Source organism: Amphibalanus amphitrite, unplaced genomic scaffold, assembly GCF_019059575.1.
Source record: "Amphibalanus amphitrite isolate SeventyFive unplaced genomic scaffold, NRLGWU_Aamphi_draft 000031F_arrow, whole genome shotgun sequence".
Classification (NCBI taxonomy): domain Eukaryota; kingdom Metazoa; phylum Arthropoda; class Thecostraca; order Balanomorpha; family Balanidae; genus Amphibalanus; species Amphibalanus amphitrite.
Window position 1 is genome coordinate 1,346,396 of NW_024881527.1, and position 26,525 is coordinate 1,372,920.

General features: G+C 49.9%; 3 protein-coding genes across 8 annotated transcripts in view; 2 read left to right on the forward strand and 1 right to left on the reverse strand.

Annotated features, from left to right (window-relative positions):
• Positions 1-706, forward strand: part of LOC122367944 (disks large 1 tumor suppressor protein-like) — a 90,247-nt gene extending 89,541 nt beyond the window's left edge. For all 5 annotated transcript variants that reach the window (XM_043341509.1, XM_043341501.1, XM_043341517.1 and 2 more), the window contains one exon: positions 1-706. In XM_043341509.1, the coding sequence (XP_043197444.1) occupies positions 1-107 (107 nt within the window). In that variant the 3' untranslated portion in view covers positions 108-706.
• Positions 451-12,043, reverse strand: LOC122367971. Of its 2 annotated transcripts, XM_043341546.1 has the most exons (8): positions 7,931-8,469; positions 7,346-7,515; positions 6,422-6,578; positions 3,792-3,894; positions 3,461-3,622; positions 3,031-3,158; positions 2,634-2,742; positions 451-1,139 (listed from the first exon to the last, which is right to left on the reverse strand). In XM_043341546.1, exons 1-8 carry the CDS (start codon positions 8,177-8,179, stop codon positions 1,024-1,026), a joined length of 1,194 nt encoding a protein of 397 aa, XP_043197481.1. In that variant the 5' UTR covers positions 8,180-8,469; the 3' UTR covers positions 451-1,023. The 2 variants fall into 2 exon arrangements, 1 of the variants encoding a protein (XP_043197481.1); XR_006254157.1 differs by lacking the exons at positions 6,422-6,578; positions 7,346-7,515; positions 7,931-8,469 and adding an exon at positions 11,022-12,043.
• Positions 9,589-26,525, forward strand: LOC122367982 (cyclin-dependent kinase 5 activator 1-like). Its single transcript, XM_043341563.1, has 3 exons — positions 9,589-10,397; positions 10,718-10,864; positions 25,296-26,525. Exons 1-3 carry the CDS (start codon positions 9,798-9,800, stop codon positions 25,464-25,466), a joined length of 918 nt encoding a protein of 305 aa, XP_043197498.1. The 5' UTR covers positions 9,589-9,797; the 3' UTR covers positions 25,467-26,525.

The following is a 26,525-nucleotide window of genomic DNA, read 5'->3' on the forward strand; positions in this document are numbered from 1 at the left end:
CGATCGTCTCTGGCGACACCCCTGAGGAGGTATACGAGAGGGTGAAGGACGTCATCCGCGAACAGGGCACCAACAGGATCTGGATACCCTCCAAGGAGAAACTCTGAGCGGTGGAGCGTCCTGCCGCGAAGCCACACCGAATCTCAGCAGCGAGCGGGGCGGCCGGCGCTCCAGCAGTGACGGCCTGTGCTCCAAAAGTGTCTGATGTCACTTGAACGGGGCGGCTGACGCTCAAACAGGGGCGCTCTGGCCTCCAACAGGGACAACTGGCGCCCCGAGAGGGGCCTCAGACGCTCTCGCTGTGACGACTGCCCGGCTGCCCGGCGGCGGTGTCCGCTCAGTGTCGGGACCGCAGTGCAGTGTCCGTGCTGCTCACCAGAGCTGAACTCTCGGCGGCCATAGAGACTGGACGCTCGGCCGTCCGCCCCGGCATCCCACTCACACATCGCCAACTGTACATAGTGTATTCGTAGTTCTCATTCATTTCTAGTTATTTATATTTTAGCGTGGCGGCGTCGGCGCAGCGTCGCGTGCCGGCAGCCTTCAGTTGTGCAATCACAGTCATATGCCGGTCGACTGGACTCCGGTGACCTGACCCGGGGAGGTGGGGGAGCGTGTGTCACGTGACTCGCCTCCCCGGGCGGGGAAGGAGGACCGGGGAGCGGCGGGCGTGTGTTGATGTGTAAATATACACAACCATGCGAGACAACGTGGTGTGGTGCTGTGAGGGGATCGTGCCGGACAGAGGAAGAAAAGGCAGACAACAGGCAGACGGACAGACAGCGGTTTTAGTTTAATTGCTAATGATGATTCATGTTTTTTGTCTCGCTTTGTCGGAAAATAAGCTTTTTGACCAGGCAAGCTCTTAGCAAAGTTAACCCACCAGCAAAATGCTGATCAACACATGAATGTAACTGTTCCTTCGTAGCGATGAGTATAGGAGGTGGTTGGATAGTTTGCGCAGTTAGTGCAGTCTCTGGAAGTTGGTGCGGCTGGTGCCTTCTGTAGCAGCACACCAGTCCCTCAGACGTCCGGCTGGTGCACCTGGTGCAGCTGGAAGACGGCCTCTGGACCCGGCTCGGCGGGCCGCACCAGCACCGCTCGGTTCTCCACGCACAGGTACTGGCCGATATGACCCGCTGGAACGCGGAGAACGGAGCGGTATTTCAGTGCGGGGCTGTACAAAACAACTCCTCGGAACAAAAGCGTTACCAGGGGCGTTAAAACTTCAGCCATCTAACGGCAGATATATGTGTATCTCTATTCTCTAGCCATGTGGGGGCAGCACATACACGGGTGTATTTGAGGTAGTGCGGAGACCTTGCAAGTACTCCTTGACTATGTGGTCCAACATCGATTCAAGCGCCCTTGCTTTGCGGCAGGAGACTGGCACCTCTGGGCTATGCGGTACAACATACATTCAGGCGCATACTACACCGTTCCGAGCTTCTATCCTCAGGATACTGAAATCCTTCTCCTCCACGCCGCAACCCCCACTCCGGGCTGGACAGGCAACTTTATCTCATGCGGGCTGCTCCCTTGGAGCGGCACCGCTGCTCCCGAGGGAGCGCACCCCGTAGCCGGGTGCAGTGAGTGCCTTGGGGCTGGGTGGCCTGTCCTCTGGACGGGCTCAGCCCCGGCGACTCACTAGGGTGCCTGCCCAGACCAATGTCTCCCCCTTTATCCTATCATCCTCCCGGCTCTGAAATGGTCTTGCCAGACCGAAAGGGCCTAACCCAACAAAACAAATAAACAAACAAACAAGCATTACTACTAGAGCCATCTAGCGGCAACTGGAAGCATAACTGGGCTGTGCGGTACAGCATACATTCAGGCGCATTACTACTAGAGCCATCTAGCGGCAATTATGGAAGTATACCTGGGCTGTGCGGTACAGCATACATTCATGCGCGTTACTACTAGAGCCATCTAGCGGCAATTACGGAAGCATAAGTGGACTGTGCGAGCCTTGGCTGGGCACCTAATCCATGGCTGGGCGGTACAGCATACATTCAGGCGCATTACTACTAGAGCCATCTAGTGGCGAGTATGTAAGCAAATCGTGCGGTACAGCATACATTCAGGCGCATTACTACTAGAGCCATCTAGCGGCAGAAAAGTAAGCATATCTGAGCTGTGCGGTACAGCATGCATTCAGGCGCGTTACTACTAGAGCCATCTAGCGTCGATTATGGAAGCATATCTGGGCTGTGCGGTACAGTATGCATTCAGGCGCTTTCACTGGCACTAGAGATCTCAAGGAAGTAAGCGCGTGGGATTGACCTGTCCGGTAAACTTGTAAAAAAAAAATGTGGACCTCTCAATGGCTTGATTTGAGTTCACTGATGAAGGATTTCAGACCGCATTCAACAAATTCGCATCATGCACAAAATGAAACATCTGTCATCATTTTTGTGTGTGATATGCAGCAATATATTCGAATGAGCACTTATTTTTGAATCTATGGAATACAGACAAACACACATTTTATATCCATATGCAAACTGACTGGCATGAGGCTCTACATAATTCTGGTACTAGCTGTTTTCCCTGGTATTGTGGTTTTGAATTATTGGTAAAGCGTGATCAATACATTATACACGACCTTACCAGTACGATGAACCTGGACCCACCTGTGAGGGTTTCCAGAGTGACTCTGCCATCTGCCCCGGCCGGCCGACTGAAGAGGCACCTGGCGTCGGCCACCGTAACCTGGTCTCCGGTACTCAGGCCAGTCCCCTTCTGCGACATCGTATTGAGGAACACAGCGTTTGTAAATAAACTCGGTAAGGCAAAAACTCCAAAATCTGTTCAAAAGATGATCAATATCAAACATGTATGTACGTCCAATCACTTCTCAGTGCTAATGCATCATTGATACCTAATTCAGTGAGCGAGAAGTTCGATAAATCACAATATATCACGATAAATCTGTCATGGTGTCTGGCACATACACAAATACCATTATGTATCCCGTCGAACCCTCCTGGCCGTTCTACGGGGATATTTGCTAAAAGTTAAGGGACTCACCGAGACGCAGGAGGCTGTGCCGCCGCAGCTGCTGACGAACTGGCCGTCCGGGGTCTCCAGAATCCACGTCGGTACCGAGTACGGGTCATGGGTGCGGTACCGGTGTACCCGGAACACGGTACCGTCCCCTGACGGGTACACGGTACACAGGTCAGGCAGTGTTGGGCAGACTAACCGTGTCATCTCTGCGCGCTGCAGCATCTATGCTGGGACTTATAATAAAAGATGCGACAAGTCCCATTCGGTAGAGCTCATGATTAGTCTCATCATGTGGAGAAAGCGAGTGAATGTTGTTACTTATGATTTCATGATGAATTCGGCATCATCATCTCTTGAACCTATCCCGAGCGCTCATCCAGGTCCAGGTCCATCCATCATCCAAAAATCCCCCCGACCATGCCGGTCCAGAGTTGCGGCCAAGCGTACCCACCCTCGTTCTGACGGGTGCAGAGACGGCTGCGGCCGGCCAGCAGTGACGTCACCGCCAGCCAGCTGTCTGAGGTCACGTGACGGACGCGCCCCCGTAGCGTGTCGGTATGAGTTAGGCCGACCTCGGCTGCCGCACGCGCAGTGACCTCAGAGAAATGCACCTCTGATGAAAAATAAGAGTTGTCAGCTACAAGGCTGGTACATATGGCGCTAACTCACGGTCCCGAATAGCATCATAAGCACACGTCTATGTAGTTAGATATTCCGAGAGTGGAATAGTTAAACCTACCTTGCCACATACCTACATACTCCATACATTTTTTTTCACTCACGTCTTTTGCTGGCTGTGTAGGAGAGGCGCGCTCTCAGAATGCGGGTGAAATGTACCGCCTGCTCGGCTGTCCTACTGCCGGGACGGCGGGTCCGCTCCACCAGCTGCCGACAGTGGTATCGGCACACGAATGAAGATGAAAACGAGTGTATGTAACACACGCACAGACATAACCATCTCATTTCTCATAACCATATCCATAGAGACATAACCAACCATCTATAAATCTGTCTCAACATACCGTGAGTGATCGCAGCCTGCAGTGAGGTAAAGATATAGGGCTGCTGATGGGAAATACGACCCAGCGGCCGGGCGACCCATCCAGGAGAGACCACGTCATCTACTGATAGCAGGCCACCCGACTCTCATAAATGTGAGATTCCTGCGAGTCGTCATTGATACCGTGCGCTCACGCCTGAGCGGTATCGTAAATTGGTCCAAACTGCGCCACAAATCGGCTTCAGGCTGCAATCATCTCATAATACCGCGTCTTTACGTAATTGTCTTTCGCTCTCAATTTCTCGAACCTGTTCCTAGTTGTGCTATAGTCGTTCATGTGATCACATAACTGTCCAATAAAAAGGTAAATGAAATCGTATATTCTCATTGTCCTGTAATACCGATGCCAGAGCAGGAAATAAGAGAACAAATGCTCTATGCTCTGGGCTCAAAAGAACTTAATATCGGTGAAAAGTGAATGGGCTGCAATGGGGCTTTCGTATGATGTTATACGGCCTTAGCATGGATGATATAACACTGGATTGGTGTCTCGTGGAAATTAACATTGGGATCCGCGACATTGGGATCAGGCCTGCCATCTAGCGAGATAATTATCGTAAGTTAGGAGCAAGCCGAGTGAACGCCATCTCTCAGCATTATGACACACGTGGGTGTGGTGTGTTAGTTGGCTTGAAGTGCATATTCCCACGAGTTGGAGGTAATCTCACTGGACCTGAGACGACAAAAGCGTCTTAAATGCTTGAAAGCCAAAAACGTCAAGCAGCCTTTAGGTAATAACGAAAATAAAATGCGTAAGACGGTGTGTATTGAAACGCCCAGTACCATCGGCTTGTACGACCTTTTATATGGTCATTTACTCACAATGGTACAGCAGTTTAACAATATGTCACTTACATATTTGGTAGGCTTATTCCTTCTTCTCCGAATTTCGCCCGATTTTCTTCATCTTAGTTAATGTTACGGGCCGGCACGTGTCACGTGCCAACTTAGGGGTGTCGAAATTGTTCCACATAAAGTAACTCCGCAATGGCTGGGCCAATTACAGTAAAACTTCGTCAATAGTTAGGCACTCAGTGGCCAATGCATTTCCATGTGTCACTATGGGGGTGCTACTGCACGTGCGCACGTGCGGGGTGCCGCTTCCATATCTCAAGAACGGCTGGGCGGATAACACTCAAACTAGGTACACAAATGTCACATCGATGCTCGCACTGCATTGATCAGTGCTTACATTGGTGCAGAGCTGTTAGGAAAACGATGAAATGAGATGCGTGGTGTTTATGCCTTTTTTCCAGCAGCTGATTGATTCGCAACAGGAGATCCTTGTTTGCGAAGGCTTCGTCTCCCTTTTCCACCCCTTGTTTAAAATAACATTAATTAACAATGTACGAAGAAGATCACACATAAAAGTTGTTTTAGGCGGCTATCTTGGGCCAGGGCTGCGAAGTTGTAGTCAGAGCCAGCGGTTCTGTTCCGACTCGGAGTCGGTTGATTTTTAAAAGCTGTAGGCCGAGTATGAGTCGAACGTCACCGAAAAGTCATCACTCCACAGACTTACCAGGGCTGCAGAGTCGGAGTCAGAGTCGGAGTCTGTGTGAATTGACAGTTCTGCCCGGAGGAGTCGGAGTCGATATTTGGATAACGGAATCGGAGTTGGAGCCATTGAGTTACCGAAATTTCATCGACTACGCACCACCGGTTGGGTCCTTTTCATAGAGCGTCTTGAATGACATATTGAGCGGCAATGACGTTAGCAATTCCGTTTAAGTTTTTCATTAGACTTATAGATAGTACTTACGTTCGTTTTGTACTTTGATCGGACAATTTGTTTGATTTAGGCCAAGTAAAGACTCATGTGAAAAATAGCGAAAACGACACGTGCTGGCGAAGTCTCCAATAACTCCCTGTTTCACGATTTAATGAGGAAATAACATGGAACTGCTTATCTTATTACTGACCCCGCACATAAATCTATTAATTTCTTCGCTTTTACTGACATATAAAGACATAACCTTTTGAAAAATTGCACAACAAGCCTGCTACTACACCACACTCCCGTGTGTCACAATGCTAATCAGCGGCGTTCACTCGGCTTGCTCTTTACTTACGACAATTCTCCCGCTAGATGGCAGGCCTGAGCTCAATGTCGCCAAAAACTGCGAAGACACCAATCCATTATTATCTCATCCATGGCCTTAGCATCAGTTGACGACGCTGATTTGGGGATCTTTAAGGAAAATACAGTGGCAATGTAGACTAGACCTGAATGTGCCAAGCATCTTTTCTGCTTATTTTTGAATGTTATAATGTTTAATTAATGAGTAATTAGGCTGGAGCTACCCAGGATCTTCGCTCTCAGTAAGGAAGGAGGATTTTTAATTACGGACTGACCATTGAGAAGGGCTGCCAGAAGTTGGCCCGTGACGTGCCACGGCAGCCTGGTGTCCTGGTCGGTGCCAGCGGGATGGACAGGAAGAACGAGGCCAGCGCCGCGTGGCCCCAGCCGGAGACGGGCACTCCGTTCACCTCCAGCAGTCGGTCCCTGGCCCTGTCACAGAGAATCACCTATCCGTGCTTCTATCCTCAGGATACAGAAATCCTTCTCCTCCACGCCGCAACCCCCTACCGGGCTGGACAGGCAACATTATCTCATGCGGGCTGCTCCCTTGGAGCGGCGCCGCTGCTCCCGAGGGAGCTGCACCCCGTAGCCGGGTGCAGAGAGTGCTTGGGGGCTGGTCGGCCTGTCCATTTGGACGGGCTCAGCCCCGGCGACTCTCTAGGGTGCCTGCCCAGACCAATGTCTCCCCCTAATTCCTATCATCCTTCCGGCTCTGCAATGGTCTTGTCGACCGAAAGGGCCTAACCCAACAAAACAAAAAACAAACAAAAAAAATCACAGAGAATCACGGGCTCAGCCCCGGCGACTCACTAGGGTGCCTGCCCACTGCCCAGACCAATGTCTCCCCCTATATCCTATCATCCTCCCGGCTCTGAAATGGTCTCATTGGACCGAAAGGGCCTAACCCAACAACAAAAAACAAAACAAAAACAAAAACAAAATCACAGAGCATCGACGTCAGAACTCAATGATAAGGCTGGCAAATTAAAAATCGAAGTCCTGAGGCTGTCAATAAAAGATGCTGGAGATAATTATGAAGCTCTATGAGAAATCAGTCACATGCCTTGGTAGATGAAGTTTAGATGTCTCTACTCTACCGAAGCTAGAGTTGAATTTACCATTTACTATTTACGAAGCGCCTTCCCTTTTCCACATGGTAGCGAGGGTCGGTGATGGACCGGCGTGCCTCGTCTGACCTGAGCTGCAGCTGGGACGAGCTGACGAGCGAGTCGGCCTTATAGACGGTGTGCTGCCCGGCCGTGTCGGTGGCGATAAACAGACCGAGTCCGAGGGCCTGCGACGGGTCGGAGCAGTGGGCCGGCTCGGTCAGCCGCGCCTCCCACACCACCTTACCGCGGATCCTGATCTGGAGAAACAGGAGAACAGGGACCTTACCAGAGACCTTACCGCGGATCCTGATCTGGAGAGGAGAGAACAGGGATCTTACCGTGGATCCTGATCTGGAGAGACAGGACAGAGACCTTACCGCGGATCCTGATCTGGAGAGGCAGGAGAACAGGGACCTTATCCCGGATCCTGAATGGAGAGACAGGGGAGCAGAGGCCTTACCGTGGATTCTGATCTGATCTGAGGAACAGGAGAACAAGGATCTCACCGGATACCGGATATCCTTATCAAAAGGAACAGAAGAATAGTATCAATATCTGTCGCGATCGGTCTGTCGTGACGCTGACACATCACCATCCTCCCTCAAACCACCTAACCTGCAGATCCTGATATACTCCGGTGTCTGGGTCCGCCTCTGGCTTTTCCATTCCTACCTGCTGGATCCGCCTCTGGCTTGAATTTTTCCTGACGAGTGCCGCTTTGGCGTCGGTCCGATGCGGCTGACCGCTTGGACTTGACTCGGTCTCGGTCCCTACCCCCTCCAGCTGGTCAACAATCACGATAGCGTCCTCGTGCTCCGCGTCGTCGGTGAAGAGGTCCTCGTCGGTCGCTTCGTCGCCGATCGTGATTGTGGCGACGTTGACGACGAGGTCGTCCAGAGAGCTGAGTCGGGGTCGCGCCATCACGGAAGGGTCACACTGCTGCGGGACACAGCCAGGGCGCCGCTGCTTGCTGCTCGATGTTCGTCCACTGATGTTTTGTCACCTCACCAAGATACGCGTGCCGGAACGATCGCTGCGACTGTGACTGTAATAACCCAACTTTGACTGTGACTACTTGCACTACATAATATAACCGATATCCGGTCAACTATTTTCCCTCTCAGTGGGTGTCCTACCACACTTCTCTGACACCCTCCCGCTGACACACCACCGCGTATGACGCGTCCGGCAGACCGCCGCGCCGGTCAGCGGAGACGGAGCACGGACGGGGAGCTATCAGACCTGCTTCCTGTCTGCGGGCTGACACAGCGCCGTCAGCGGCCCAAACACGGCTTAACTCGTGCTGTACTTACGCCGTAGGAATGCTTATTCTTACAAACGAGAGAGTTCGAGGCGGGTCTTCTCTACGACAAAAAACAGCAGACCCACCTTACCTTACCCCATTTGTCACATTTTTGATAAGCTTCGCAGTTCGCAACCCTGCATTCGTGTGATTGACAGCAACTAGGTTTTATCTATGTAGCCTCATTCTCTTTTATTATTAGAAAGATTACCTACTTTTAATGTATCTGTTGAACTCCACAGAATGTGCCACCACGTGCCAATGCAGAAGTTTAAACATTGTTACTTTTGCAATATAACTCCGACGAAATGATTGGGCTAATTGCCCTGGAACTTTGAATACGTCTTATTATTAAAACTCACCCGGCGAAGAATACCTAATGTGTCACCATCAGAGCAGTACTATACGTGCTCATGAGCCGGACTCATAATTACCTAACATCCCAAATATAAAATTCCCAAAACGGGCTGGATCGAATGCCTCCAAAGTTGCGGTACGCCGCCAGGGACCGGCTGTCGCCTATATAAACACAATACACATCATGCGCTGCTTCTCGGTACATTTATCTCGAGAATGGCTGAAAATGTAGCGTTCAAACTTGCTATGTGATGTTGTCGGCTCGATAGGTGACCTGAAGGGATATAAATGCCGCTTAGCGCCTTAGCGTGTCATCATCATCTAGGAACGCTCATGATGCGCTTTCAGATTTTTATGCATCTACTTCGCTTGTTAGTTCATCCTCTAATTCATCTAAAGAACATAAGGGATGGCATAGGTATGCATAGGTATTGGCGACGTGCGGAATAACTTTTAACCAATTCTAGCTCCAATAGACGACATCGTTTGAGCGGTTTTCTAATTGTGTTGGGTGGCATGACTGAAAGCTGCCCTGTTGTCCCGTTTCCCCGCAGGTGACATATCCGGCGCTGTTCTCACAGGTTGTGTGCAAGGTGAAGGTCAACACTGGACTATCGGGACGGACGGCCGTGCCGGTGCTAAAATCAATGGTCGTGTCACGTCGGCCGCCGACCGGTTGCCATGACAACGGCTGCGCGCGGCTGCGCTGGTCCGGTCGATGGGCCGTGCCGCCGTCGCCGCCGGCGGAGCCGTATCGGTGGTGTCTGGCGGTCAGCGATGTGTGCCGGCCGCCGCGCTGACCTCTGTGACCCACTGTGACCGGCCGGCGGCACCGTGTTGACCCGGTCACGCTCAGCCGAGGCCCTGGTCGGCGGCGCCATGGGCACGGTGCTCTCGTTCAGCCCGCACGAGCGGCGCGCCGGCCCGCTCACCAACGCCAACTATAGCGCCATGTACCCGCCGGCGGCCACACTGCCCCGGCTCAGCAACGAGAACGCCAACCTGCCGCCGCCCGAGCCGCCCGAGCCGCCTGAGCGCTCCCTCAGCAAGCACTCCAACTTCCTGCAGGCGCTGAGCTGGCGACGGCTGTCCACCGCCGGCCGAAAACGCCTGGACAACAACAGCAACCCGCGCCCCGCACGCACACCGCTCGACGCCATCCACCCGTGCGTCGACAATAACCGAAACATCCAGACCACACTCTCGTGTTTCAGTCTGAAGACGGCGGCGGCGGCGGCGCACCTGGACCGGGTAACCACGGCGCCGGGCGGTGGCCGGCCCGAGCCGCCGCCGCGCCCCCTGCAGGCGCCCTCCACGCCCGGCGGCCGCACCGTCATCCAGGCGTCCACCTCTGAGCTGCTCCGCTGCCTGGGCCTGTTCCTGCAGCGGCGCTGCCCGGCGCTGGCCGACTTCCAACCAGGAGACGCCATCATGTGGCTGCGCGCCGTCGATAGGAACCTGCTCCTGCAGGGCTGGCAGGTGAGGGCAGGTGCCGGTAACGGGACTTTTTGCTAATGGGTGCTTCCAGGTGGGAGGGAGGGGAAGTACCGTTGACGGAAGCCCCTCTGTATGACTGGCGGGTGGGGCTGCTCCGACCAGATCCTGCTCTAACATGTTCTGAAGGGTCGGAATGTCGTTAACCGGTTACCGACCTTGGTCGCTGACCTGGGTGTCGTCCTTTACAGCTGTATGTAACTATCAGAGGAGGTTTGCCGTCGACAGACGTCTACCCCTGTCCCCTGTCGGCTGTCCGTATCGATGTGCAATGATGCTGACCACTGGGTGTGTCTGCCTTACAGGACATCGCGTTCATCAACCCTGCCAACGTGGTGTTTGTGTACCTGCTGCTGCGCGAGACGGTGTCGACCGAGGTGGGCAGCCAGCGCGAGCTGCACGCCGTCGTGCTCACCTGCCTCTACCTCTCCTACTCCTACATGGGCAATGAGGTGAGCCGCGCCGTCAAGTCCTCTAACTCTCTTACTATTTAGTGGTCAACGAGGTGTGTGCCGCGCAATCAAATTTAACTTCCTACCTCCCATACTCCTGTAGGGCAACGATGAGATTACTGCCGCCGCTACCGCGCCACCACACTAAACTTCCTACCTCTGCATACTACTTGTTGAGTCTTTCCACTTATGATTGCCTTATTAAGGTTTCAATTCAACTTCAGTTAAGCAAATTACGTTAATATCATTTTTACTCAATGTGCTACGTCACTGTGTCTAGCAACTCAAATTACTCAAATTAATATCAAAAATAAAAGTCTACGATTCAAATGCTTTTTCTATTCTCTCCAAAATCATTCGCTCTCTCTAGCCACTTAACATTCTCAATTTCTTGTGACACACATTCGCTGCACGCATACTTTTGACAAACATACTCTTTTTCTGTAGAGCTTAAATAAATGCGCACCTCCCGTTAGTAATCACAATCCTCTTTGAATATTCTACATTCTCCCCCGGGGTGGAATTCATTCCTCAGGTGGAGAGGCCGCCTCCAGCAGGTACAGCTTCTGAATAGGACGCCGCACGTCCCCCCGGAGGGTGTGCACGGTCGCGGCCCGGGACCGCCCGTCCCGGCCAGGGTGCAGGGTCTTCACTGTGCCCGTGGTCCAGACGAGCCGGTTGGATGATCTCTCCCCCTCGATCAGCACAACATCGCCCGGTGCCGGCTCGAGGTCCACTCTTGAGGCGTTGTGACGGAAGTCTCGCAAGTTCCGAAGGTACTCGCGCTGCCACCGAGTCCACAGGCTGGTGACGATCCTCTGCTGGTAGCGGCGCCTCCGCGTCAGCTGTTCCGATTGCCTCCCGGCAGCCTCGCTCCGTTCGAAGGCACAGTGCAGAAAGTCAGCGGGTCGTAGCGGTTGAATATCATCGGGATCATCGCTGACGGGCGTTAGAGGTCTCGCATTGATCGCTGACTCCACCGAGCACAGAACGGTCTCCAACTCTTCCCACAACATCAGTGAAGATCCCAGGGTGCGTCGCAGAGCGGCCTTGGTGAGTCCCACCATCCGCTCCCAAAAGCCGCCCCACCACGGAGCGCGCTCAACGATGAAGTGCCATTTGACACCCTCTGCAGCCAGCACGGACGCAGCGCCACGGAATGTTGTGGCATTGTCACTCATGAGGCTGGCCGGGCAGCCTCGTCGGGCGCTAAATCGGCGGTAAGCCTTCATGAAGTCCTCTGTTGTCAGCGACTTCACCATTTCCAGATGAACTGCACGAACTACTGCGCAGGTGAAGACGGCGATATACGCCTTGAGGGGGCAGGAATTTCTTCCCTGTCTCACATACAGTGGCCCTGCGAAGTCCACACCTGTTCTGCTGAAGGGCCGGGCCGGTGTGGTCCGACTGCGGGGTAGAGGGGCCGGCCTCTGGTGGCAGAACGGTCTGGCGCGGAACAGGTGGCAGCTCCGACAGCTCAGCAGCACTGACCGCACCTTCTGTCGTCCCCGAACGATCCAATACCGATCACGGATGGCGCTCAGAACTTGCGGGGTGCCGGCATGACACAGCTGCTTGTGCGTCTTCTCGATCAAGAGATGTACGAATCTATGATCCGGTGGCATGATGATTGGCCGCTTTTCCTCCTCTGGCAGCGCAGCATAGTGCAGCCTACCTTCCTTTCTCAGGACCTCCCCGTCCAAGAACGGACCGAGATCTTTTATTCTCGATCCAGGGGGCACGGTGTGACCGGCTTTCAGAGCCTCCACTTCTTCACTGAACTGAGAGCGTTGCGCGTCCAGAATCCAAAGTCGCTCCGCCCAGAGGTGCACAAATAGCCCAGCCTGTCTCCTACACGGTCTCCGATGGCTCCGGTTTGTCTCACCGATCATCCTTAGGTATATCCCAACATATCTATACTTTCAAGTAAAGCTGGTTATTTACATTACAGTTATTAATATTTACAGGACGTAAACGCTATTCCTGAAGTGTTTTTATTTCTGAAGCTATCCGCAGATATATCGTCATTTTTCTAAGAAGCCGACAGACATACGGTATGCGCTGATTTGGGCAAAGTGCGAGGCAGGACTTGGTACACCTCCACCTGAAATGCATACTGTTGGTGTATAAATAGACTAGAGTGAGGCGGTCTGGTTGTTGACTGTGTCTGGAAACACTGGAAAGTCAAGAACTACCCTCATAAAACCACCGAGACGCTCAATTAATTCCTCTCATCCAATGAGGGTTCAGTTCCACATGGACCAGACGGGCGTCCATCTGCCGTCCCATAGCGTCCCTCTCCCGTTTAGTGGGGCAGTTACTACTTGGCGGGCTGAAGGTGAAGTGACGTAACGCTGCAGTGTACGGTGCACATCAGTGTTTCTGTTTAGGAATATGAAACTTTAAGGAGTGTGTAACAAGTTTTTTCCTGGATCAACATTACTTCATTTAGGTAAGAAAACATTATTTGAGGACGATTTTGCAATATTTGCTAATGGGACGAAGCCCATTAAATTGCTATGGAATACCTATCATAGAATACCTATCATATTGAGGACCACAAACGTTCAGAAAACGTTTTGACTGTAGGCTTTAAGAAGCGGCTTTAAATCCTTTTATAATCCATCGCTGACTATACATCTATACTGCAATCTATACACATTTCACGTGCATCGCTAATCTCTTCGCTAATACAGATCCTGGTCTATTTTTTCTTGCTTAGCAAACCTCAGCTGTCTTGTAAAATTTTCACGACGCATTCATACATTACAGTTTAGAGGCAGATAAATCCGATATTCCTGTTTTCTGCGTGGCTCTGTGAGGTCGGTCCCTGCCATGGATGGTGTGAGACCATCCATGCTGCCGATCGTTCGACGCGCTAGTTTTATTGGGGGTTATATGACCGAAGGACATCGACGGCCGACGGAACTGCCTCGCCTGGCGGGGTCACCAATGTGGAACACGCTGCCGGTTTTTCCGAAGTAAAACTGGAGATTTGCTAGACAAAGTTAGACTAAGTGAATTAATGTACTTAGCCATATGAAAGCAAATGTTTGACAGAAAGTAAGCGGCCATTTTGTCGCTGCTGGAGACAACTGCCGGAAAACTAATTGCATTCCCGCAACATCCAATTACTCATCGATACGTATCAAATGAAGCAGGGCAGATTACCATATTATTTTTCTTAGGATGTCGGAATATAACAATATGTTAAGATACCAAAAAGGTGCAATATCCTTGTTTATAACACAGCCTTTGTTCCGAGTCTGTGCCTTTGGATGGATCTCATGTGCTTAAAATCTTTAGAAAATGCACTAAGTATCCATTTGAATTATTACTTATGCCAACATGAATGGTAGAAGAATAATCAATTGTAATTTGTTGTCAAGTCTAGATGTGTTTTCTCCACTGTCAATGACTGATTTCTTCTTGCTGAGTAATGTTTTGCAACCTATTAATTTCTATGCCAATGGTGGCTCAAATATTGCTGTTATAGCTATGCAATGTGTAATCTTATATTGTTTAAATAAAGTTAGGCAAATCCAACTGAAATCATGACTGTAATATTTGAAATATGTCATCTGATTGACCTTCATCATACCAACATATAGCCCGGGCAAGGATTATGTCAAAAATGGCAAGGCAAGAGGAAAATAGAACAAGTCAGATTGTATTGCCACTCCTTTAGTCAGAGAATGAGGACAAGTTACAAGCAAAAGCACAGATCACCTTGAAATCTTGAAATCAATGTCAAAGCCTACCTACCTGACAAGTTGTATGGTCTCCCTCTTTTTAAAGTAATGCAATGCATTAGGAAGGTACATTGCTAGGTGTGAAGTTTATGGAGAACTTCACAAACCCCATTACAAATCAGTTTTATAAGCATATGCTTCAAATTGCTATGCTTCCCACACTAACTGAAAGGTTTTTGAGCAAACTCATGAGCAAACTCCATGCCAGCATATCTTGTTGTTGAGTAAACATGTTGACTACTTAACTGGCCATTCCTTTTTCTATAATCATATTAATTACAATTCTACACAGACCTGTAGACAATTCATGACACATTTTCCACCCACAAAATTATTATATACACAACTGAACACAAAGACTATGTTTAAAATAATCACATCTGTTGCATTTTTGCTGTATAGGTACCTGTCTATAAAACATGAATAGTTTGATGTTGTGAGCCTTGTGCCCAGATGAATGTTTGTGGTATTGGTGTTACAACAAGGAAATTGAAAATTTGTCATGCAGTTTAGGGAAGTTATACCTAGGTAATGTTCAAAATGAAGTGAGATGCCTTCAATTACTAAATCTCCAGTACATTGAAGAGCCATATATTCTTTTGAAGGAAATTATTAGGTACCTATTTACATTAGAGCTAGGTAGGTAGTTACCTGCATGTTAGCATCTTTCAATGTTGTTCTTTATCAATCAAAATGAATGGAAAATTTAAAAAATAAGTAGAAGTGATCAGGTAGGATAGGTAAAGCAATTTCACAATTCATTTGACTTTCAGTTTCAGTTCTCATCAAGCCAATTAGGTTGGGTACCTACCTACTTACCAGCACCTCCATAATCGCTCCCAAAAATGCCCCCTGCCACGAACCTCTTATGAAGAGTTTATAGAAGTGCAGGCTGCAGATTTCCGGCCCATGCAGAGTTTTCATTTCTTTGGCAATTCCTTAACTCCACTTAGAGCTCACAACCTTCTATTACCACACCATCACATCACAAAATATAATGTGAAAGTCCGTATACACTTTGCTTACACTGCACAAGACACACATCCACAGCACAGTACAGCAACTGAACTGAAGCGAGCTGTTCACTGTTACAATTATCTTTCAAATTCAACTGACACCGATAGCTGGTTACCACGCAACGCGATAGCAAATGGCGTCAGCTTGTCCCACGAATGGCGGTTGCTATGGAAACCAGCTGACAAAACTTTACCAGAACCCATTTTCGAACAGGAGTTTTGTTAAGGCGCCCAAGAATTTGTGCGCCGTTTTTCGAAACATGCCCACCACTTTCGTAGTTTTTCATCCTACATTTTACCTACACGGTGTCTCATGAGACACAATGTTAATCCAATGGGAACTGTCTCGTGGGTGTCTCATGGAGGAGATTTGTAGGAACTGTTTTTGAAGACACGTAAAGAAATGTAATGACCAAATGCCGTTGACAGCTGATTGTACCGACCAATTGCTACCAGTTAGCTGTTTTTATAGTCATTTTTGTACAGAAAACACAAACTGAAATCTGTCTCGCGGCTACCCTCTTCGGCTCTTTCCTGTCTCCTACATTGTAGGCAAGTAGGAAGGTTTGTGCACCTCTGGCTCCGCCCTCGCGAGCTCTTCTGCTGTCAGGATACCGTCTTGCTTCTCTGACGATCTGCTATTACAGATCCAGCGCAGGACGTAAGCTGTGACTCTCAGGAGCTTGTTCAAACTGCTGAACCGTTGAATATTGATCAAACGACCAATACCTGGCGCAGGCTCATAGCTGCTGGAGGCCGGAAGTGCTTGCTTTCTCTCTTCGACCTTGCATTCCGCAGGTTCCTGTTCATTTCGCATCCCCTGTGGCCATCTGATTTTCGCTTCTCTGAGCCACTCAGGTCCGTGCAGCCAGAATTCACCTTTCATTTTCTCCGCAGGCGTGCCGCGGGAAGGCAGGTCGGCGGGATTCTCCGCTCCGGGACAGTGGTTCCAGGCAGCAGGAGAGCTGAGACTTTGGATCTCGCAGACTCGGTTCTTCACGAACACACCCCAGCGTCTGGCGTCGCTACGGATCCAGTGCAGAGCCACCATCGAGTCCGTCCAGAAGTACACGGCTTGTGGTGTCGCGTGCAGCTGCTGCCTAACATAGCAAGCTAGCCGAGCACCAATCAGGGCCGCTGTCAGCTCCAGTCTCGGCAGTGACACCGGCTGGCGAGGTGTGAGCCGCGACTTGGACATCACCAGGGCAGGCGGGCCGACTGCCTGATCCTGTTCAGCGGCTCTTGTGTACGCCACAGCAGCGTACGCCTCTTTGCTGGCGTCACAGAAGATGTGGAGCTGGTATCCGTCTTGAAGTCTGTTTCCATATGGTCTGGGCACAGAGAAGCCGTTCAGTTGATGGAGCTCCGTCAGCCATTGTCTCCAGCTCCTGCAGACACCCTCGGGAGCCCGCTGGTCCCAGGCCAGACCATCCAGCCACAGCTGTTTCAGCATCATCTTGGTGCGCACGGAGAATGGTGTAAGCATTCCCAACGGATCGAAGAAACGTGCTGACATGCGAAGAATACTCCTCTTCGTCTCTGGTGCTTCGGTAGCGAGCTCCGCGAACTTGCGTGTTTCAAACACCAGCTTGTCTTGGTCTGGAACCCAGTTTATTCCTAACACCTTGCAAGCTGTGTCAGGATGGGCTCCGAGCACCTTGGTCTGTTCACCGCTGCTTACCTCTTCTGACTGGCTCACCGTCCACTTTCTCATGTTCATCCGTGCGGCTTCAAATATTTCCCTGGTTCGCTCAACTACACCTTTTTTCCTTCAGTTTGAAAAAGTTGTAGCTCAATTTGAAAAAGATGTAATTCAATTTGAAAAAGTTGTACTTCAATTTGAAATAAGGTAACTTCAATTTGAAAAAGATGAAATTCTTTTTGAAATAGTTAAAATACAAATAGAAAAAGATATAATTCATTTTGAAACGTGTCGGGCTCGGAAGAGAACACACTACACATAGTGTGCTGTGCCTGCGGATGTGCCTCAGGGTATGCAATCATGTGCAGACGTACTTCGCTGGGTGCCTCGAGGAACGCGACCACCCGATGGGCGTTTAAGATGTCCCTGCTTAGCTGCGGCTCTGCCGCACCACTGCACTGTTTTCAGCTTTGAAATGTGTGCCCGTGGTCGGGTCGCAGCGGGTCCGACTTCTGTCCGCTGGCAGAGTCGATTACCTGCCCATTCATTCCGATCTCTGTGTCATGGCATCAATACAGATACCAAACATTCGTTTTTGAGATATCTGCGAAAAACGTCAGGGGATGGTGTTCAAACACCCCCCCCCCCCCGGCCAGGCGCGGGTTAATGTACTATTACTCGTAAAGGGGTGGGTGGAGAGCCGGTTAACGTCTTCTAATTCGTAATTTGTTTAATTTGATATAAAAAAAATGCCCTCCCTACCAGCTACCACACTTCTTAGTACTTACTTGTATGCCCCTATGCATTAGGTACCACGTAACGAAACGAGCAAATGTTTGGTATCTGTATTGATGCCATGACACAGAGATCGGAATGAATGGGCAGGTAATTGACTCTGCCAGCGGACAGAAGTCGGACCCGCTGCGACCCGGCCACGGGCACACATTTCAAAGCTGAAAACAGTGCAGTGGTGCGGCAGAGCCGCAGCTAAGCAGGGACATCTTAAACGCCCATCGGGAGGTCGCGTTCCTCGAGGCACCCAGTGAAGTACGTCTGCACATGATTGCATGCCCTCAGCCCTGAGGCACATCCGCAGGCACAGCACACTATGTGTAGTGTGTTCTCTTCCAAGCCCGATACGTTTCAAAATGAATTATATCTTTTTCTATTTGTATTTTAACTATTTCAAAAATAATTTCATCTTTTTCAAATTGAAGTTACCTTATTTCAAATTGAAGTACAACTTTTTCAAATTGAATTACATCTTTTTCAAATTGTGCTACAACTTTTTCAAACTGAAGGAAAAAAAGGTGTAGAGTCTGCGCCTCCTCCTGAGTGTCCACGCTTGTTATCAAGTCATCACAGTAGATGTCCCTCTGTAACTTGTCAACCAGGTCCCGATCTGACTCTCCATACTGCTGCAGGTGTTTTCTGAGGGCGGCTTGCAGTAGGAACGGTGAGGGCTTGACTCCGAAAACTACTCGAGTCATCCGGTAGAGAACTGGATCTCGATCGGTGGCGTTCTCCCTCCAGAGAAATCGTGTCACATCCCTGTCTTCAGGATGGAGCGACAGCTGCAGAAAAGCTTTCTCTATGTCCGCTGTCACGCCCACGCTCTTCGTCCGGAATCTCAGGAGCACCCCTGTCAGGTCAGCGATCAAGTTGGGTCCCGCCAGGAGGTGGTCGTTCAGTGACTGATTCGGAGGGCCAGCTGCCGCATCAAACACCACTCTGACTTTATCATCCTTGTATACTGCGTGGTGAGGAAGGACGTGCACCGGTCCATCTGGAACAGCCGGCGCCTTCTCAGCATGTCCCTGCTCTAAGTAGTCTTGCATCGCATCATCATATTGCTTGAGACGCCCGTTTTTTCGTAGTTGTCTTTCACAGACCTCAAGGCGAACCAGAGCCTGCGCTCCATTTGTCTGTATCTCTGCATGTCCGGGCTTCCAGGGCCAGCGGACTTCATACCGACCATCTGGAAGGCGGTTACAAGTATCTTCGAAGTGTTTTGTAGCGAGTTCTTCCAGTTCTCTCTTAGAGTCGCGGTCACTGACTCCTTCGCTGCTTATCCCAATGCTTTCCAGGTTCCATAGCTCTTCCAGAAGGCGATCAGTCGACTCGGCCCTGATGAAGTTCACGATACTTGGCGTCGACTCTGTGATGCTCCGGCCTGAACGGCCAGCCAGAATCCAGCCGAATCGTGATCCCATGGCCACGGGTCCGTCCTCTCCCTTCTTCATTCTCCCGTCAATCACATCTTGCATGTAGTCAAGACCGATTAGGATATCGATCTCTTCGTTGAGAGGATCAGCGCTGGGCTCCTCGGCCAGTTTCAGGCCAGCTAAATGCAGATGGTCACGGAGATCTTCCTGCGTCACGGCGGGAGGTGGACTGCAGATGACTGGCATTTCGTAAGCTGTCAGAGTGATTCTGCTATCCTCGTTATGTGTTGCTGATAGGGTTACTTGTACCCTATCACTGGCCTGCTGCAGCCCCTGGCCGCCTCCGAAGGTGTGGACCCGCAGGTGCTCCTGGCTCAGCACCTCGCAGCCCAACTCACGCGCTGTCTTCGTCCGTATGAAAGACTGGTTGCTTCCAGAGTCCAGCATTATTCTGACAAGTCGTGCTCCTGTTGCTCCTGTCGCTTTTACCTGGGCCGTCTGCATCAGAACTGCTCCTTCCTTTCTAGTCATGTTGGTGCTAGCTGCCGTCGCTGATGCCTCCCGTACGTTTCCATCTCGCGCGCTGGAGCTGGCAGTAGATGGCAAGCTGGACCGCGGAGCGCAGACCAGCTGGTTGTGCTTCCCACCGCAAAGCGGACATCTGGGCTTGTCCTCCCGGCAGTGCGCGGCGAGGTGTCCCGGCTGAAAGCACAGGAAGCAGGCCCCACGCCGCATCACCTGCTCTCGACGCTCCGCGGCTGAGAGCGTCTGAGCCCTTCGGCACTCTTCGGTCGGGTGTGGAAACTGGCAGAACAGACAGTTCTGGCCCTGTTCTCGAGAAGTTCGCAGCGCTGTCGCTGAGCTAGTGGTTCTGGATGGTGCGTGCGCGGTATGGTCTTCCGTGACCGTCGCACGCCTACTCAGACTGCTGGGAGACCGATCATGGGCTTCCAAGAACCTTTGCGCGTACTCAGCTAGCTCATCTAAGCAGTAGGTGGCCTTTTCTCGCAAAAAGATGGCGAGGGGCTTGGGACAGGTGTTCATAAACTGTTCGTGAATGATCAAGTTTTTCAGACCATCGAATGACTGATCAGTTTTAGTCAGCGTGATCCATTTATCTAGGTAACTAGCCAGACGAAAAATAAACTGCTGGGGGCTCTCATCCGGCTCCGGCTTGGCATCACGCATTCTTAGCCGGTAGCCTTCCCCAGTGAGGCCATACCTGTGCAGGAGAGCCGACTTCAGTTTCATGTAGTCGTTTGCGTCATCCTCCTTCATTCGGGTGTAAACTTCGAGCGCTCGACCTGACAGCAAAGCGCTGAGACTGACAGCCCATTCCGATTCGTCCCATCCGTTTACTCTGGCCAGTCGCTCAAATCGGTTAAGGTAGCTGTCAAGATCATCCTTGCCATCCGTAAACGCAGGCAGTTTGGGTCGCTTGACGGCCGGCACTGAATGGGCAGGCTCGCTCGGCTGCTGCGGCTCCCTGGAACCACCGGTGCTCTCTAATTCTGCTCTCTCCAATCTCAATCGCTCCATTTCCAGCTCATGTCGTCTTAAGAGTTCTCGCTCTTCTCTTTCTTCTCGTCTTGTCTTGTCTTCTCTTTCTTCTTTTCTCGCCTTTTCTTCTCTTTCTTCTTGTCTTGCCTTTTCTTCTCTTTCTTCTTGTCTTGCCTTTTCTTCTCTTTCATCTTGTCTTGCCTTTGCCCTCTCTGCCCTGTCTACCTGCTCGTTCGCATACTTCAAGGCTGATTCGCCGCTTAAACCATACTTCTCGGCCAGTTCCAAGTATTCTTTGAGTCCTGCCAGGGTCGCCATAATGTTGAGTCTTTCCACTTATGATTGCCTTATTAAGGTTTCAATTCAACTTCAGTTAAGCAAATTACGTTAATATCATTTTTACTCAATGTGCTACGTCACTGTGTCTAGCAACTCAAATTACTCAAATTAATATCAAAAATAAAAGTCTACGATTCAAATGCTTTTTCTATTCTCTCCAAAATCATTCGCTCTCTCTAGCCACTTATCATTCTCAATTTCTTGTGACACACATTCGCTGCACGCATACTTTTGACAAACATACTCTTTTTCTGTAGAGCTTAAATAAATGCGCACCTCCCGTTAGTAATCACAATCCTCTTTGAATATTCTACACTACTCCTTCCTGGGCAACGTTGTGAGAGCCGGGCCACCAAATTAAACTTCCTACTTCTAAAACATGGGCAACGAGGTGAGCTCTGCCGCCGAACACGCCGTCAATTAGGAACTAAAACATCACTTAGAGTTGCATTATGAGATGCTGTAAGCACATTGACATAAGACCTTTCTATCAAGACTACTATTTCTATATTCCGACATTTACCTATATCGACACTTGTATACAAAGTATTTACCTATGTGGTGTGGCTGCTCGTGACTGCACGGAAATGAGATCATATATTATCGCTCAACACCGGTGGATGCATGGTAAGCACTAAACAGGACAAATGCACCCTCGGCCTCTTTATCTGTCGCGGAGCGTGCAATTCTTGTCGTTTATCTCGCACAAAAAGGAACTGATGTGATTGGTACTTTTTCACAAAGAACGTGCATTTAGATTGGCAAAAGGTGGCGTTGAATTGCTCACCAGTGTAAAAGGAACCAAAATGCGAGGAATTTCGGAACTAGCAATGCGGGAAACTGTACCGCAGCTCAGCCCCCATTGCAGCCTTTTTGGATGTGCAAATGATTACATGATTTTAAAGACCTTTCAGTTAAAAAAAAAATGATTCGTCTGATGTATCTGGTCTGGTCTCTGTGAGAATGGCAAAACACAGGAAACGTGTGCCGGCTAATAAGTCACATTTACAGCGGCTTTCCCAAACGTGAGGAGCCTTTGCGGGTCTTCAGTGCGCCCCTGACGACAGGAAAACTTGCAAGGTTCCGATGGTGACGAGGCGTCAGAGATGGGTCAGAGTGTTCAAATGGGTCAGAGACGTGAGATAGATATGGCAATGAAGGCGTCAGACCCTGACAGGGATTATAGCTATGTAGCTAACATCTCTTCATGGCACCGTGCATGCCAATATAAGCTCGTGATAGTTTAGTTACCCTGCATTGACATACAATATTGCAAAAAACGGCGATATTTGTTTCCCCTCTTCGACTTATTGTGAACAAAAAATATTCGACGATGCATATGAAAATCTAATGTATACTGTTTTATTGGCAGCTGACATGCCGTTTGTTGCAATGATTTCAGCATGTGATATAGTTAGCTAACGTTTACTATGCTAACCCGCGCCGTTTTACCTGTGTCCGTGTTTTCCGTGTCGTGCTGGAGGGGGGGAGGGCGTTTTCACGCCCCCCCCCTCTAACTCGGCTCCTGGGTAGCGTAGCGACATGCGGTAAGCTGCAACCAAAAGAGCGTCAAAATAATGACGGAAAAACATTGGCCATTTTTAGGTCATGTCAAAGGTCACGTCACCACTCACCAGAGGTCATCAAAGGTCAAATTTAGTCCATTTCAGCAATTTTTGAAACTACCAACGGCTAACTCGGGAACCAATAGAGCCATGCATCGCCGCGGAAAACGCATTCGATAGCCCTTTTACAGACCTTTCTAAATATTGTTCTCAGATTTCACCTCAGGTTAACGGTTTAGCCTCTAGAGGGCAAAAACTGTGAAAATAGCCGTTTTCACGACACTGTATACAGTCAAAAGGTTTTATAAAACATTTTGACTCAAGAGAGCTAGAGAGGGGAAGGGGTATGTCGGCCTCAAGTTGTTCTCACGGTAGAATAAATCATATTTCGGTTTCAGATGAGACCAAGCGTATGTAGTTAAGAAGGTTGTCCGGCTCCAAGAGAGCTTGTCTAAAAAAAAGATTTAGCATGAGGATGAGATCGAGCATTGCTGTTTCCGAAGCCTTTGAGAACGAGCACCGGGCTTCACAGAGAAGCTCCGAGGAATGTTCTCAAATCGTTTTCTCAGTGTACATTACATTTGGCAGCATCGTGTTTCTCTCGTCCAGACGCGTCGAATGAGCTATACATTGAACGTGAAAGGTAATTTTGAAAATTTGACCTCAGGTCAAAGTTATGACCTGGCCAGAAAGGGTCATGTTACATATCTGTCGATCCGTATCGTCGAGCTGAACACATCTGACGTGTTTTCGCCGCTCTAGCACGTCTCTATCAAAAGTTATAGCAAAAAAAAAAAACTGCTGGTGACCGTTCATGACCTGAGATGACCTCAGGGGTACACAGAGGGGTCACAGGTGCATTTTTCTGATTCAGTGTGTCATGTTTACCTATCAACCGATGTTTGAGAGGGTTTTGATCGACATTCGTCCAAAAGAGGCGCATTTCAACTTTCTACCTTTGACTTGTGAGTCGCAAAATTGATCTGACCTTAGGTCACAGATATCGAAAATCCGAGATATACATTTTATACATACTGCTATTTTCATCAATCGCTGAATGTTTCAAAGTGATCGAACAGTCGGTGTAGCTGTAGCCAGCCTTTGAACTTTTTTTCTGGGGTGAGATCACTTGACGTGACCTGGTGACCTGAGTTTGGACGACCCGGGTCTGAAATTTTCACACCATGTGTGAAAAAAATGTATAAACACTAAACAGGTGTAGTGTGTACCAAAAACGTTTTTTTAGATATTCGCGAAAACCCTGAGAGGGGGGGGGGCGTAACCCCCCCCCCCCCCGAGCACGGCGCGGGTTAAGCAAGCAGTTAAAGGCATGTCTGACTGCCTTTATGCATGGAAATATTCATCAGCTATAGATGTGCTGAGCTGTTGTATAAGCTGTGTTTTCCCCTATGACCTGGCGTTAATTTCAGCCTAGCGTGATCCCCGAGTCTCGATATTATCTTGGAAAACACGGAGCATTGACTAATGACTATCATATGACCCCTCCTAACCGCATCATACCATCTGACAGTTACGTAAATACCTGCCATGATCACATAGTATGCCAGTGTGGGTGGATGGGCCTGGATGTGCAAAAATCTATAGTAATACACAGGGCTGCGGAGTCGATGGATTTTAGGGTGACTCCGACTCCGACTCCGACTCCGGCTTCAAAAATCGACTCCGACTCCGACTCCAACTCCGACTCCGACTCCTGACGGTTCTATTTAAAAATCCATATCATGGTATTGAAGTTCATAATGGGGATGTTTTTATCTTGCCTGAAACGATCCCTTATGCGTTCCAAGACTTTGCGTTGCAAAATATGTATTAAAAATAGCACGCATAATTAAAAAGCAGGTTCTGGGGTATTCACCTTCTTCTACTTCTTTCGCTGAAAACGTTCGTCCGATACAACAAAATTGCCTTATTTCGACAAAATCTAATTTCGAGCGCTGTATCGTCAACGGCAAATAGGTGCAGGACATAACGTCGACCCATGCGGCGTTAACTGCGACTCCGGAGTCGGAGTCGGCATAATTTTGGCGACTCCGACTCCGACTCCGGGCAGAACTGTTGACTCCAACCGACTCCAACTCCGACTCCGACTCCGACTCCGACTCCGACTCCGCAGCCCTGAATACAATACGAGTACACGAGTATAATACAACCATATCGTGATTGAAATGGATGAATTATGGTAGTTTATCCATTCACAATCCATCAATTGAACCGATTGATTGAAAGAATAACAACATTCGGCAGTCAATCAATATAACTTTTAGGTTATAAAGGTACTCCCTGACCATGGATCAGACCAGACCGGATCAGGCCAGACCAGACCAGACCAGACCAAAACAGACCAGACCAGACCGTTGATTCCTACCTGCACGCTATGAAACGTCAACCATACAGTAAACTAACCAAAAGCTCTTTCTCTGTGTTCCGGCAGATATCGTACCCGCTGAAGCCGTTTCTGGTGGACGGCAAACGCGAGCGTTTCTGGGACCGGTGTGTGGACATGATCGGCCGGCTGAGCGGGCCCATGCTGCGGATCAACGCCGACCCGAGGTTCTTCACGGACGTGTTCACAGAACTGAAGGCGGTCGGCGGCGCCGTCTGAGATAGATAGCGGCGCTAGCCGGGGGACGGGCGGACACCCATATCGGTTGTGACAACTGGTGATGTTGGACGTTATACGGTGATGTTGGTGCGGTGTGGTGAGTTTGGATGGCCGGCGAGTGGTGAGTTTATGGAGTTGGGGAGTGTTGGTGACGTCTGCTGAGGGAGCGCACAGGTGCCAGACCTGTCTTCCCGGAGTCATACCCCACGGTGCGGACTGCTGCACCCTCATACACAGAGTCCACTTTGTGGAAAATATCAGATGAAACTGACCCTAAACAATGCAGTGAACTGTGTTGGATTTTCGTTCCCTTGGCATTGTCGTAAAGTATGTTTGGCGTGTTGTTCGGGACTTGACAGACTGATGTAGCTGAACATAAGGTTGTGGAATGCCACCTTATCTATACTCGCGATTTACAGCGTCGCCCGTGGGCTCCCGCTTGCCGACGGCGGACGTTCTCATCTTACGGCAGCTCCTCTGCAGCTGGCCAGTTCGAACAACTAACTACAGAGCCGGGTCCCCCTTCAGCCGGCCACAGAACCGGGCTCCCTGGCCCTCCACTGCCGCCCCGCGCGTGATCGGGCTGACGACCCCACCGCTGTCATAAGAGGATCGGCCGCCCGCGCTGCGAACCGTGGAACAGTAGGACGTAGATCTCAGGTGACAATTTTCACTGCGCGTGCATATGGGGTCAGCGGATGCCGCCCGATGTGCTCAACAAACGGGACGATGGATGATAATTCGCTTCTTATAACGGGTGGAAGACGTGTTAAAGGTGCAAGCACTGAAAATAGCGATTTAAGAAAGCAACATTTTGTAAGTTTGCAGCTGGTCCTTCAACACAACTCGCCTAGGCAGTGGTTTTTAAATTTGCGCACTTCCCGGCGATTAATTGTGAATCGTTTACCATTTGTCAAGTAGGTATACGCTTGCCACATATCTTTGTAGCCCCGCTTCAATGTTTTTGTTCGACTGTTTTAGGGATCTAAGCTTCCGAAATCGTGTTGAATGAGGCATGTTGTAACAATAAAGGACTATATGTCATGTTGCATGTTGTGA